This window comes from Lichenostomus cassidix, chromosome 14, assembly GCF_008360975.1.
Source record: "Lichenostomus cassidix isolate B80296 chromosome 14, HeHo_3.0, whole genome shotgun sequence".
NCBI lineage: Eukaryota > Metazoa > Chordata > Aves > Passeriformes > Meliphagidae > Lichenostomus > Lichenostomus cassidix.
The window spans coordinates 14590516-14604336 of NC_139495.1; the positions used below are offsets into that span (position 1 = coordinate 14590516).

The 13821-nt window shown below is 60.4% G+C and overlaps 2 protein-coding genes across 5 annotated transcripts; one reads left to right on the forward strand and one right to left on the reverse strand.

Annotated features, from left to right (window-relative positions):
• The first annotated feature begins 3781 nt into the window (after positions 1-3781).
• On the forward strand, positions 3782-6870 carry IGFALS (insulin like growth factor binding protein acid labile subunit). 2 transcript variants are annotated; one of them, XM_085075139.1, is made up of 2 exons: positions 3782-3965; positions 4568-6870. In XM_085075139.1, exons 1-2 carry the CDS (start codon positions 3950-3952, stop codon positions 6376-6378), a joined length of 1827 nt encoding a protein of 608 aa, XP_084931265.1. In that variant the 5' UTR covers positions 3782-3949; the 3' UTR covers positions 6379-6870. The 2 variants fall into 2 exon arrangements, with proteins under 2 accessions (XP_084931265.1, XP_084931264.1); XM_085075138.1 differs by having other exon boundaries at positions 3784-3965; positions 4565-6870.
• An 829-nt stretch (positions 6871-7699) lies between these two features.
• NUBP2 (NUBP iron-sulfur cluster assembly factor 2, cytosolic) lies at positions 7700-12552 on the reverse strand. Of its 3 annotated transcripts, XM_085075143.1 has the most exons (8): positions 11552-12378; positions 10936-11054; positions 10102-10300; positions 9646-9800; positions 9349-9459; positions 8970-9039; positions 8254-8401; positions 7700-8044 (listed from the first exon to the last, which is right to left on the reverse strand). In XM_085075143.1, the coding sequence occupies exons 1-7, from the start codon at positions 11625-11627 to the stop codon at positions 8259-8261; spliced, it is 873 nt and encodes a 290-aa protein (XP_084931269.1). In that variant the 5' UTR covers positions 11628-12378; the 3' UTR covers positions 7700-8044; positions 8254-8258. The 3 variants fall into 3 exon arrangements, with proteins under 3 accessions (XP_084931269.1, XP_084931270.1, XP_084931268.1); XM_085075144.1 differs by lacking the exon at positions 11552-12378 and adding an exon at positions 12416-12552 and having other exon boundaries at positions 7700-8401; XM_085075142.1 differs by having other exon boundaries at positions 7700-8401; positions 11552-12377.
• Positions 12553-13821: the final 1269 nt, after the last annotated feature.

Sequence of the window (13821 nt, forward strand, 5' to 3'; positions counted from 1 at the left end):
CAGGCTTCCACAAGGTCTTCTCCAGGCTGGACAGTCCCAGTTCTCCCAGCCTGGAGAAAGGAGAGGAGGAAGGAGCTGCAGAACCTCTCCCAGCTCCCCCACAAAGATCAGGAAAGGTCCTTCCCTGACCATTTCCATGGTCCCCCCTGGATCTGCTCTGACCCACCCAGCTCTGCCCTGTGCTGTGATCCCAGGGGTGGATGTTTGTGTGCTCCGGGGTAGTGAGGGCGAGAATCATCTCCCTGCCCTACTGAGCACCCCTCCAGTGATGCAGCCCAGGAGCTGCTGGCTCTGTGGGCTGCCAGCACCCACTGTCACCCCATGTCCCAATTGTCAGCCCCCCAGCACCTCCAGGGGCTTCCCGGCAGGGTTGGAAGGAGGGTTGGGATGGGGCAGGCTGGGAGACCCTGGCAGCAGGGGAGGGGAGTCCTGGCCTTGAGATCCTGGGCAGGAGGAAGGAGTGTTGTCCCTGTGCCACACTGCCACCCCACCCCGAGGACCAGGCACCCCAAGGACCCCAAGGACCCCAAGGACCTCAAGGACCCCAAGGACCTCAAGGACCCCAAGGACCCCAAGGGCCAGGCTGTTCCACCCATCCAGCAGCAGTAGGAAGCCCATGCCAGGTCCAGAGAGCTGACGTGGGACATGAAAATACCATTTCCCTCCCCCTGCCCACCCTGGCACTGTCATCACGATGGGTTAGGCAAGGTGGCTGCTTCCCTTCCCTGTTCACTCCCCAATCCAGTTTCATTCTGACAGCCACTGCTCTCCTGCCATTCCCTGTCTCCATCACCTCCAAATCCCCACTTCCAGGGTCCCCTCTTTTCCCCACACCTCAGTGTTTGGGAATTTTCCTGTCTGTGCCTCCAGCAATGGCCCTGGCCACCCTGAGTCATGCTTTGGGGATGTTGTCACCTCTCCCAGTCCAACCAGTCCAGCCAGGCTGGTGCTGGAGATGTGTTTTCTCATGGTCACGTGGGCCACCAGGGCAGTAGTTGGCATCCCTGGGAACTGTCCCACATCAGGCACCTTCCCCAGCTTCCCACAGGAGCCTCTGCAGCCATGGCAGGGCAGGAGGTGACACTCAGAGATGCCCTTGGGGACTTTTGCCAGCAGCTGCCACCACTCCCAGGTCCCCATCTCCAGTAATAGGACCAGGATGACACGAAATGTGGGTGGGCAGTGAGCACCAGGCAAAGCCCCACTCCTGGGTCCTGGTCCCTGCTGGTGTCCCCAGGAGAGTGGCACAAGCTCTGGGGTGCTGGTGTCACCCCTCCAGGCTCTCTTGGGCATGTTTTTTGGTCCAGAACGAGAAGCAGGAGTACTGGTTGCCCTGGAAACACGAGATGCTCTCCTCCAGACAGGGACAATATTTGGGAAGATTTGCTAAAAATACTCCCTAACTCGGCTCCACACATGTAATCTCCCTGCTCCCCTCAGCGCTCAGCCTGGGTGGGTGCTGTCCCTGCTGGTGTCCAGAGTGTCCCTGGTCACTCACCCTGGGTGGGTGGAGATGGACCAGGGATGTCCTGGGATCCCACAGCACATGTGGCCCAGCACTGTCCCCTCTCCAGTTCAGCCAGCCCAGGGACAGCTGCTGGCATGTCCCACCCAAAGGGACTGGGAAGCTCCCTGGGGAGGGACATGCAGGCACAGGAGAGCTGCTGGGGAAGGTAAATGTTTCCTTAGAGTTTAAATAGGTTTAAAAACTACGTTTTTATGATTTTGCTGCTTTTCCTAATACCATTACAGCCTTCTCCATGGCAACCAGGGGAGGGGCTCAGACTTTGGTCCTGGCCGGGGAGTTTATCTGCTGGAGCTGAAGTGATGGGGGATCAGATGGGGGGCCACACTGGCCAGGAATGCACTGGGAAGGGACACCCTCGGTGGGGACCCAAGCTGAGTCCCCATGGTGGCTGTGGAGCTGTGGCTCATCGGGCAGATGGGGGGCCTGGGGTGCAGTGACCAACATCTGCAAGGTGCCAGCATCTCCTGCTGCAGATGGGACACATCTGGACAAGACACTCCAGGGAGGTTTAAAGGTGGAGACAGGTCTAGATGAGATGCCTCAAGGACCTCTAAAGGTGGAGATGGGTCCAGCTCCTCCCTGCACCACAACCACACTGGGAAGGCATTTCCTTATTTACCCTTTTTATTTCCCCATTGCATCTCATTTGATATTTCCCCGGGGAGGGCTGCTGGAGGCAGAGATAAACCTGCTCCCAGCTGCAGGCAGGGCTTGTTTAAACTTCCCTACGAGGTTTTGTGGGTTTTGGCTGGCTGACCTGTGCTGGTTCAGCTCTTTTTAGCTTCCAGGTTGATTACACTTTGTGTCAATATGTGCTCAGTGCCTATTAGTGGGTGTATGTATCCCTATCCCTCATTGCTCCCTCCTGATCTATAAATTCTCAGAAGAGAGGATTAAAATAGAGGGGGAGGAGAATTCCACTTGGGGCCGAAAGGGAAGAGAGAAAACAGAGCCTGTGGGAAAGTTGGGTGGCAAGGCTGGAGCCTGGATGTCTCTCCAACAGCTCCTCCCATGGGCATGGAAATGCCTGGTGAAGAGCTGAGATGTGGCCTGTGGAGCTGGGAAATGCCAGGCTCCCATGGGGATGGGAAAGGTGGCAGTGTGGTGTGGGAATGGCGCTGGAGAGCATCCCTGCTCCACCTCCCAGATCCACCTTGGGGAACCAGGGCTGGAAAGAGCAACCCCAGGGGGAGATCCCTGTTCCTGGAGGTGTGCAGGTGAACGGTGCCAGCCTGGTGCATCTCCAGGGAGCAATGGGGCAACCAGGACATGGGAAGGATTAGCCACGGCTTTTCCATCTGGCAGCTGCTGGCTGCAGGACTCCTCTTGCTGGGGCTTTTTCTTTCTCTTTCTTTCCTGGAAACTGGTAAAAGATTCCACACAGCCTGCGTTGGAGCCTGGTGGGGAAATGACCTGGGACACAGGATGAGGGCAGCAGCCTCCCCTGGGTGGTTTTGGTGAGCTGCCAGGGCACAGTGTGATCTGCCAGCCCTGGAGCATCATCCACCCTCATCCCACTGGACGGGGGCCTGGCAGAGGAGCTTGGGGACCCTGACAGTCACCACCTCACCAGGGGGACCTTGGCTTTGCTCTCTGCTTCCCCTTTGGCACAGGAGCACCGGGCAGAGCAGGGTGTGGAGCTCTCAGCACCATCCTCACCCACAAGGCAGGACAGGAGGGAAAATGGGAAAATGCCCGCAGAAGGGGCTGGGGGGGTTCAGTACCAAGGTTTTAGTGACACACAGGGAAGAGTTTTTTCCCATTTCCCAACTCATTTCCCACTTGCATCCCCATAAACCTTCAGGTGTTTCAGCCCATCTCACCCTAAGGGTGATCCCCAAACCTTTAATCCCTGTGTCCTACAGACGCTCCAAGCCTCAGCATGTGAGTTTTGTGTCCTGATGGAGAGGGAGGGCTTGCTACCAGAGCTTATCCCCTGGTTTGTCCTGGGGCATCTCTGGCAGAGCAAGGCAGAAAAGGGTCGGTGCTGCCGCTCAGGACCCTCCAGGAGCTCAGGGCAGCATGGTGGGACACCCTGGGAGGTTGCCCCATCCCTCCCTCCGTGCTCAAAGCCCTGTCTCCGGCAGGACCACCCTCTGCAGGACCCCATCCCCACCACCATCAGCTTCCTGGACATCTCATTCCACGCCCTTTACCCGAGTTGCCCTAAAGGCAGTCCCAGAGCAGGGGGAGCAGCGAGGAGCCCGTCCCGGCGACACTGAGCCCAGCCCGGTGACACTGCCCCCGGCCAGGCTGTCCCCGGGGCTCAGCCACGGCCCGGGCCAGCAGCAGTGGGGTTAAGCCCGGCCGGGCGGGCGGCTGGACAGGCGTCAAGGTGGTTGCTCCATCCATCCCTGCGCAGTCGGTGGGGCCGGAGAGCGGAGCGGGAGCGGGAGCAGGAGCCCTGCCCTGCCCGCCGCCATGAGCGCAGGCAAAGGTAAGGCTGGAACTGCCCCTCGGCCAGCCCGGGGGACAGGCAGAGCCTGGGGGGACATGCTCAGACTCTGCCAGGGCTTCAGTCACCCTTCGCTCTGCTCCTCCTCCCCTGCTAATAAGACTTTTTTGGGGCCCCCGAGCTGCCTGGGGGGGTTGCAGGCAATGCAGGGCAGAGCCCAAACCTGGATGGGGAGTGCAGGGATGGGCAGGGATTGTGGAACTGAGACACCTCAGTGCTGAGGAAGGCAAAGGGGGGCAGCTGGGAAAGAAGGGGGAAAAGGGTCTGGGGGCCTTTCCCCATGAGAGGGAGAAGTTGCTGCTACCACAATGTAGAGATGAATTTGGGGGGGCCCTTGCACCCGAGGGGTCTGAACCGTGGCGGGAGAGGGGAATGATCCTGGACCCTTTCCCAAGGGATCCAGCCTCTGAACATTCCTGCAGATGCCCCGTGTGTGCAAGGGGCTGGGAGTGACCCCTCCACCCCCAAAGCCCTAGCAGCGCAGGCACCCGGCCAGGGGGTCCCCAGGGGGTCCCAAGTGGGTCCCCTAGAGCAGCCACGGCCCTGCACTGACAGTGTTCCCTTTCCTCCACCCCTCCCAGCAGGCATCCCCCTCCTGCTCCCCCTGGCCCTGCTGCTGGCCGCCGCCTCCCAGCCCCCCGGGGGGGATGCCCCGAAGGAGCCGGGGGACGGGGAGAGCCCGCGCTGCCCCAGCCCCTGCGCCTGCAGCCTGGACGATTACAGTGAGGAGCTCAACGTCTTCTGCAGCGGCCGCAACCTGACTCGGCTGCCCGAGGATGTGCCCCCCAACGCCAAAGCCCTGTGGCTGGACGGCAACAACTTCACGCTGCTGCCGGCCGCTGCCTTCAGGAATCTCTCTGCCCTGGACTTCCTGGACCTGCAGAGCAGCCAGCTGGGCTCGGTGGAGCAGCACGCCTTCCACGGGCTGCGCGGCCTCTACCATCTGCACCTGGAGCGCAACCGCCTCAGGCACCTGGCTCCGCACACCTTCCTGCACACCCAGAACCTCGTGTCGCTCAGCCTCAACAACAACCACTTCACCAAGGTGGAGGAAGGGCTGTTTGCTGGGCTCTCCAACCTGTGGTACCTCAACCTGGGCTGGAACTCGCTGGTGGTGCTGCCTGACAAGGTGTTCCACGACCTGCCCAACCTGAGGGAGCTGATCCTGGCTGGGAACAAGCTGCCCTACCTCCAGCACCAGCTCTTCTGCAGCCTCACGGAGCTCAAGGAGCTGGACCTGAGCGGGAACGCGCTCAAGGGCATCAAGATCAACATCTTTGTCAAGCTGCAGAAGCTGCAGAAGCTGTACCTGAACCACAACCAGATCAATGCCATCGCGCCCCGCGCCTTCATGGGCATGAAGTCCCTGCGCTGGCTGGACCTGTCCCACAACCGCCTGGTCTCGCTCTACGAGGACACCTTCCTGGGCCTCCTGAGCCTGCACGTCCTGCGCTTGTCCACCAACTCCATCACCAGCCTGAGGCCCAGGACTTTCAAGGACCTCCAGTTCCTGGAGGAGCTGCAGCTGGGGCACAACCGGATCCAGAGCCTGGTGGAAAGGACCTTCGAGGGGCTGAGCCAGCTGGAGGTGCTCAGCCTCAACAACAACCAGCTGCAGGACATCAGGTCTGGGGCCTTCCTGGGGCTGCACAACATGGCCGTGATGCACTTGTCTGCCAACTGCATCAAGGTCCTGCCTGACTTTGTCTTCAAGGGAGTCTCCAAGCTGCACAGCCTCCACCTGGAGCACAGCTGTGTGGGCAGGATCCGGGCCAACACCTTCTCTGGGCTCTCCAGCCTGCGGCGGCTCTTCCTGCAGCACAACGGCATCTCCCTCATCGAGGACCAGAGCTTCAGCGAACTGCACGAGCTCCTGGAGCTCGACCTGAAGCACAACAGGCTGAGCCACCTCTCGCCCCAGCACTTTGTGGGGCTGAGCAACCTGGAGTACCTCTTCCTCTCCTCCAACCAGCTCCTGGAGATCTCCCAGGACACCTTCAGCCCGCTCCAGAGACTCTTCTGGCTCGACCTCTCCCACAACCAGCTGGAGACACTGGACAACAGCGTCATCTCCCCCCTGGCCAACCTGCGGTACCTCAGCTTGAGGAATAACTCCCTGGAGACCTTCTCGGTGGCATTCCTGTGCCCCCCCTTCGCCCTGGAGCAGCTGTGGCTGGGAGGCAACAACTGGCACTGCAACTGCTCCCTGAAGGGCCTGCGGGACTTCTCCCTGCAGCACCCTGCCGTGGTGCCGCGCTTCGTGCAGTCAGTGGCCGAGGGGGACGATGCCCATGTCCCCATCTACACCTACAACAACCTCACCTGCCTGCAGCCCCCGGGCCTGGCAGGGCTGGACCTCCGCGACACTGCCGAGGAGAGCTTTGCTCACTGCTGAGCTGGGCTGGCCCTCACAGGGACCCTCACCTGCCACCTCCCTGGCCCTGCCGGGGCTCTGTGGCCACCCCAGATGTGCCCAGCTTTGCCACCACTTCCAGCAGCCACCTTGTCCAGGAGCTGCTGGATGGGCACCAGCTTCCAGGGCTTCAAACTGAATATTTCAGTCTTTAATATTTAAATAGCAGCTGCTGGGGCACAGCACAGCACAGCAGGAGCATCTCTGGATGGGGGAATGCTGCAACCCTCACCTGCAGCCACAGCAAGGGGCAACCCTGCCCAGGCCAGGACTTTCATGGGACAAAACAAAGCATTTTCCTGCCATGGAGCAGTGTAGAAATCCTAAAAGCCCCCCTGAGTGTAGGGAAGGGGGCAGAGAACTTGCTGTAATGATTTCTTGCAGCAGCAGGTGTAGGCAGGGCACAGAAAGCCACACGTCGCTCACCTGATAAATGGCAGCAGACAAATAAACCTTTGGAGCTTTTGCAACCCACCTTGTAAGTTATGTTTTTTCTGAAGTTTGTGCTGCCCCCGGCCAGGATTTCTCCCCAGAGCCCCTCAGGGTAGGGATTCAGGTTCCCAGGGGACTCCCAGCATTTCCTGGGTGGGTGGCCCAAGCCAAGGGAGGAGGCAAGAAATGCCCAGCTATCCCACAGAAGCCAACAGCCTTGACAGACTCCAGCGCTACTGCCCAGCTCTCGAAATCCCAGATAAGTGTCCAAAGGTCAGGCAAAATTTTCCTGGAAAATTGCATGAGGGGAAAACTGCTCGGGTGTGAGTCCTTGTGGAGTGGGAGCAGGGGTGGATGCTGCTCCTGCTCTGCTCCAAGCATTGCCTGCTATAATCCAGTCCTGTCAGTGGAAATCCAAGATTTCCCTGTCTTCCCGAAACCTCATTGGGAGGGTGAATCCCAAAGGCAGAGAGGGAGGCAGGCAGGAGGGGCTCAGAGTCCAGGAGGGAGGGAGATAAGATGCAAGGCCATCATTTGCTTCCCCACCTTAACTCAAGCCTGCAAGAGGAAGGCAGAGCCCACGGGAGCAGCAGCCCACAGGAAGACGTGCAGGGAACAGGAGTGTCAGAAATGAATGAAGCAGGAGCCACCTGGGGACACAGGAGCCCCACACTGGGGCCATGACAGGCTGCCAGGGGCAGCTTACAGCAAGACAAGGGACAGGTTGGATCCTGAAGCTGTTACAAGAGAGATTTAGCTGAATTCCAGCAAAGAAACCAGGGAAAACCAGGAAGTACCTCGATGTATGTGAAGTGCCACGACCCAGAGCTACAGCGAGGCCTGAAGCCATGAAAAAACAGAAGTAACAGACTTGCATTTTCAGAAAGGTATTTACTGCCAGGAACCTTGAAAAGTATTCCTGAGTCACACAACCCTGGCAGACCCAAGGCCAAGTTTCCAGCACGATGGGATGCAGCTCCCAGACAGATCCCAAAGGCGTTTCCTCACACACAGCCTACGCCGTGCCCTCACTGGCCCATCAGGAACCCGTGAGCTGAGAATTCTGAGCACAGGGGCCTGGCCTGGCTCCACATGGGAGCACCCAGTACGACTCAGCCACTGAAGCAAGTCCCGTGTGATCCATCAGGCAAGGGCAGTGGGAGAAGGCAGCAGCACATGGAGCCACGATCCAGGTGATTGGAGCCGTGTGGGATCACTGAGGGGAAAACAGCACTTGACACTGCAGCTCCAGAGTCTCTTTAGGTCTGAGGGGATGGAGCTACTTCCCTCTGGAATTGCCAGCAGCAGCAGGAATCTGTGCTCCCCCTCCCTCCCAGCCCAGAGAGACAGTTTCAGAGTTAACCAGCTCCTGCATCCCCTTCCTGCTGCTGGGGCTGCCAGTCTGGCACCAGTCCAGCTCCACACCCTCCTCAGGAGCTCCTCTGTGATGTATCCAAGATCTGCTGGGCGATGTGAGTCAAAGCAGGGAAGGCAGAGCTCTTGGGAAACTCTTGGATGAAGTCTCTGCCTTCTTCCAAGCTCTGGCTGAGCTGGGGGTCCAGGGGGACGCAGCCTGTGGGACAAGGGAGAGGAGGATGAGAGATCACTCCCTGTACAGCCAAAGATAAAAAACACACTGCCAGAGTCAAATCCAGGAAAAGTGATAGGAAAGGGCAACCACTGCCCTCCCTAAGCTGTTCAGGAGATAACTCTCACCTGCAACTTCTTCCTCTGGGTCCAAGACCCCACCCCACCCCAGTGCTTCATGAGAGGGGCTCTGCCCCCTGATCCCAGCCTGTCCAGGGACAGGGTTCAGCCCTCAGCCCCCATTCCTCTGGAAGGCTCCACGACATTCCAACATGGTTCTCATGGAGCTCCAGGTTTGTTTACACTGTCACCACAATGTCAGCAGCCAGAGGAGGTGCTGGCATTACCACCTCTGCCCCAGCAGGGCCAGCTGCCCACTGTGAGCAGTCAGGATGGCAGAAGAGCAAAGCACAAACCACAGCCCAGCTCTACCCAGGCGCCTGGGGCTCACAGCCCAGCCCACCTGCCCCTGTGATGCTCCTTCTCTGTGCTCAGCCCTCCCACAGCACCAAGAAGTCAGCCTTGGGCAGAGCTGTGCTCAAGAGCCCACTCACCCAGGAAGGGCACCCCGGCATGCTTGGCCAGCTCCTCACCTCCCCCTTTGGAGAAGATGTTTGTGCATTCCTGAAGGAGGAAGAGCAGTGAGTCAGGAAGCCCAGAGCCCTGTGTGACAGGGCAGGTGCTGCCAGGCCCTAAGCAGAGCCAGCTGCCCTCCACCCTCCAGCCCCAGGCATTCCTTGTGCCCCCGCCCTCTCCCAGAGCTCCATCATAAAGCCGAGCCAGTGGCTTCTCCCAAAGCTGGCAGCATCTCCTCTTCCCTGGCTCATCACCCTCATGGCATTTCCCAATTTTCCACCCAAGGCTCAGCACCCCACCACCACAAGGCAGAGCCCACAGCAGCCCCAGTGCTGGACAATAAGGTCAGAAGCTCACGGAGCAGTGGGGGCACACAAAGCCGCTCATGTTCTCCACGATGCCGAGGATCCGCAGTCCCGCCTTCCTACAGAACGTCACCTCCCGCCTCACGTCCCCCACAGACACGGCCTGAGGGGGAACAACAACAATTGGGGATCCCTCTGGCCACATCGACTGTGGCTCCAGAGCAGATGTAAATCAAGTGGGAGGCAGATGTGTAGAAGAAGCAGCCACAGACAGCCATGTGCAATCCTGGGGTGGATTGTTCCCCCCTCCAAACCTGCTGCCTGCAGGAATTCCAGCCCCGTGTCCTACCTGGGGTGTTGTGACCAGGACTGCCCCGAGCAGCTGGTAGGGCCTCAAGGCCTCCACAGTGGAGATGTGCTCGTCAGACGTGCCTGGCGGCGTGTCCACGATGAGGAAGTCCAGGTTCCCCCAGGCCACATCAGTGACAAATTGCTTGATCAAAGCTATGGAAATAAAAGGGGCAGATAATAAAAAAGCAAACCACAATGGGTTTCAGCAAGTGGCTTGGGAGCCGTGGGACAAGGCTTGGGGAGTGCCCTGGGTGACAGGGACCCAGGGAGAGGGGATGAGGCTGTCAGCACAACATGTGCTGCACTCTCCCCATGGGAGTGATCTAAAGCTACGCTTCTGGAACAGGAGCTTTGTTCCCCCATGGAATGACCTGTTCAGGAGGCAGCAGCACCTCCAGGAGGGTTCACAGAAGCCTTCAGAGCAGGTTTCACCAGAAGCAAACCCCAGCGTTACCGTTTTTCTTGGGTCCTCTCCACACCACGGCATCGTCCGGCCTCTCCAGCAGGAAGCCGATGGACATGAGGGCGATGGCCTTGTCCTGGCCCACGAAGACAGGGACCCAGCCGCTGTCACACTGGTGCACGGCGCTGTCCTGCACCCTCAGCATGCGCGGGATGCTGGGACCACACAGGTCCACGTCCAGGATCCCCACCTGGGGACAGACACAGCCCTTCACACACCCTGAGCAGGGTGGGCTCAGCAACCCCCAGCCACCCAAATTTGGGCTGCTTACAGCACTTCACAACAGCCTCTGCAGCTCAGCAGCCACATTTGAAACAGAAATGCTTTAAATGACACATCCCTCCTGGCCTCCTTCTCCCCAAGGAGCATCTCCCGGGTGTTTCCATGTGCTTTATGCCAGAACCCAAGTGGCATTGGCTGCACAGAGCCTTTAAAAAGATCCTCAGGGAATTCAGTCTGTCTCCTGCCCACACATTTCTTTCTGTCCCCATTTTAAGTGTCCTTCAGTTCACCCACTTCACCCCCACGGGGGAGAGAGGGTGACACCACAAAGCAGTAAAGTCATGTCTCAGTGCCAATTTCAACAATAAATATTGGGTGATTTAATGAAATAGATAAAAGACAAATGAGCTGCAGTACCTGATCCAGTTACCTGCACTAGGTCAAACACAGAAAAGAATCCCTTTGAACCACTCTCACAAACAGCATTTTCTCTCACAGGAAATCCATGCCCAGAACACCCCCATGGAAAGGATGGACAAAGCCCAGCCCAGCTGGAGGCTGGGAGGGAAAAGGCAGAGCTTAGCATCCCCAACCCTCACTCACCGTCTTCCCGGCATTCCGCAGTGCCAGGGCCAGCTCGGTGGAGATGGTGCTCTTCCCAACGCCGCCCTTCCCAGAGAGCACCAGCAGGATGTGCCGCACCCCGGCCAGGTTGGTTCTCTCTGCAAGTGTATCACAGAACCATGGAATATCCTGAGCTGTAAGGGACCCACCAGGATCACACAGCCAACCCTGGCCCTGCCCAGGACAGCCCAACAATCCCACGCTGTGCATCCCTGAGAGCATTGTCCAAACACTCCTGGAGCTCTGGCAGCCTCAGGCTGTGCCCATTCCCTGGGGAGCCTGGGCAGTGCCCAGCACCCTCTGGGGGAAGAATCTTTCCTTCATATCCAGCCTGACCCTGCCCTGATACAGCTCCAGCCATTCCCTGGGTCCTGTCCCTATCACAGAGAGCAGAGATTGGAGCTGTCCCTCAGGAGGAGCTGCAGGGCCTGGTGAAGTTTGACCTCAGAGTAAGGCAGTGCAAAAGAACAGGTGGATGTGCTGCAGGCTTTTTGTCATCAGAAAAGGGACAATAAGAACAATGGCAATAAACAATGTGTGGTGAGCAAAGGCTTGTCCCGATGACCTAAGTGGCAGCAGAGCAATTAACACGCACTGGGCACATGAGGCTGAGCCCAGGCATGGCCGGAGGCTGATGGTGAGCTCAGGCCCTTGGCGTTTCCTTCCTTCATGTCACACCAGTCGCTTCCTGCCAGTCCCACGCTCCTCTCCAGCCTTCCTGCTATTCCCTGCAGTGCTGTCAGCGCTCCCGGGTCCCTCCTCTGGGCTCGGCCACCGCCGAGAGCGGGGAGAGCTTGGGACGGTGTCCCCCGCCCGGAGCAGCACAGGAGGCACGGGGCCGGACGGGACGCTCCAGCTACTGCCGGCAAACTCCACCCGCCCAGCTGGGTCCGCGCTCTCGGAGGTCCCTCACGACCGGGCACTGGCCCAACGCGCCGGGGCTGGCCCGGCAGCACAGCGGCCCCGGCGGCATGGAGCCCGGACGCACCATGGCAGAGCTGATCCGCACCTCCGCTGACGGTAACGGCACAGAGGCCCGCAGCGAGGAGGGGAGGGAGAAGGGGGCCGGGGAAGGGGGGTCACGGGGCCCCGCAGCGGGCTGTTCCCAGGATAGCGCCCGCCGACAGCGGCAGCTCCACGTCGGGCTCGCTTACTCGGCGCTGTCCCCGCGGGAGCCGCGCCGGAGCCTCTGGCAAGGCCCAGCGTTGCCTCCCGATAACCGCGGCCCGCCGCCCATGGTGCCCCGGCCCAGCCCGGAGCTGCCCTCAGGCGGAGTCGGGGTCCATCACCGCGGCAGCGGCACGGCCCGAGCACTTCGGAACTCCGCGGAACCGGCTCCTGACTCCCCGCTAGGCCCGGCCATTCCGGTCGAGACGGCCTACTCGAGAGAGATGGAGAGGGCCGCCCCCCCCAGGCCCGGATCCCAGTTCCCCCAGGCCGCGGCCTTTCCGCCGCTCACCCGCAGCCGTCTCCTCCATGCTGCCTCCCCTCGCCGCCCGCTTCCGCCTTCCGCCGGCCAGAGCCGCTCCCCTCAGGCTGACAGGCACCGTGTCCACTCTCAGGCCGCGCTCTCACCGCAGCACCCGCCCCCAGGGGCTCCTCAGCCAATCCACTCCTCAGGCTCCCCTCGCGTCAGCCAATGGGTTCAGCGCTTTCCCTTCCTAGCAGTCGCCCAATGGCGCCTCTCGGTGGGGATTGGCACATGGATCAGCCAATAGCATAAGGCTATTTAGACCCCGCCCCCTCTCCCCTCCTCCGCCTATGAGTGACAGGACACTCAGCCAACGGTGAAGGGGCATAGCGCGGCCGCAGCCAATGGGCGCCTGGAGGGCGGTGCCGGCAGCGGATTGTTTATGTCCCGGGAGGGGAAAGTAGGTCAGAGCGCGGCGGGCCGGGCCGGGGCAGCGCCGGACAGGGCCGGGCAGGTGGGCCGGGGGCTCGTGGGGACGGGCCGGGGGTGGGAGGTAGGGTTGGTCACAGGACGGGCCGGGGCTGTGCGACACAAGCGCGGCCCAAGCGCGGTGGCCTGGCCTGGTCCGGCCTGGCCTGGTCCGGTCCTGTCCGGCCGCGCCTCAGCTGCCGGGACGGCCGGGCTCCGGTGCCGCCCTCGGCGGAGCCGCTGCTTCTGCGGTCTGGAAGCCGGGCTGGGCCGCCCCGTGCCCACCCGCCGTGGTCCCCCCGTGCCGCTCAGTGCCTGGGGAAGCGCTGGGGTAGCGCGGGCGCTGTTGGGGTCACGCCGCAGCATCGCCTCCGGCCGCGGAGAGGCCTCAGCGCAGGGGTGAGGGGCTCTTTGTAGCAGTACGGGACAGAGCCCGTCCGCTGGGCTAGCACTGCTGAGGCACCCCCAATCCTGGGGTCATTTCTGGGCAAGAAAGACGTTGCGAGGCTGGAGCGTGTCCAGGGAAGGGCACGGAGCTCTGGAAGCGGCTGGAGCACCAGGAGCAGCTGAGGGAGACGGAGAGGCTCAGCCTGGAGAAAAGGAGGCTCGGGGGGACCTTCTCACTCTCCACAGCTCCCTGACAGGAGGGGGCAGCCAGGTGGGGATCAGGCTCTGCTCCCAGAGAACAAGGGAGGAAACGGCCTCAAGTTGTGCCGGGGAGGTTTATTAGGAAACTTTCTTCACTGAAAGGGTGGTCAAACACTAGCACAGGGCAGTGGTGGAGTTGCCATACCTGCAGAGATTGAAAAGCTCTGTGGATGTGGACTTGGGAACATGGTTTAGTGGTGGCCTTGGCAGTGCTAGTGGAATGGTTGGACTTGGTGCTTTAAAGGTCTTTTCCAGCCATAATGATTCCATGACTGACTGTGTTCTCAGTGCTGGATCATGTACTGGGACAGACTCTGTGCTGTGATGACTCTAAGCTG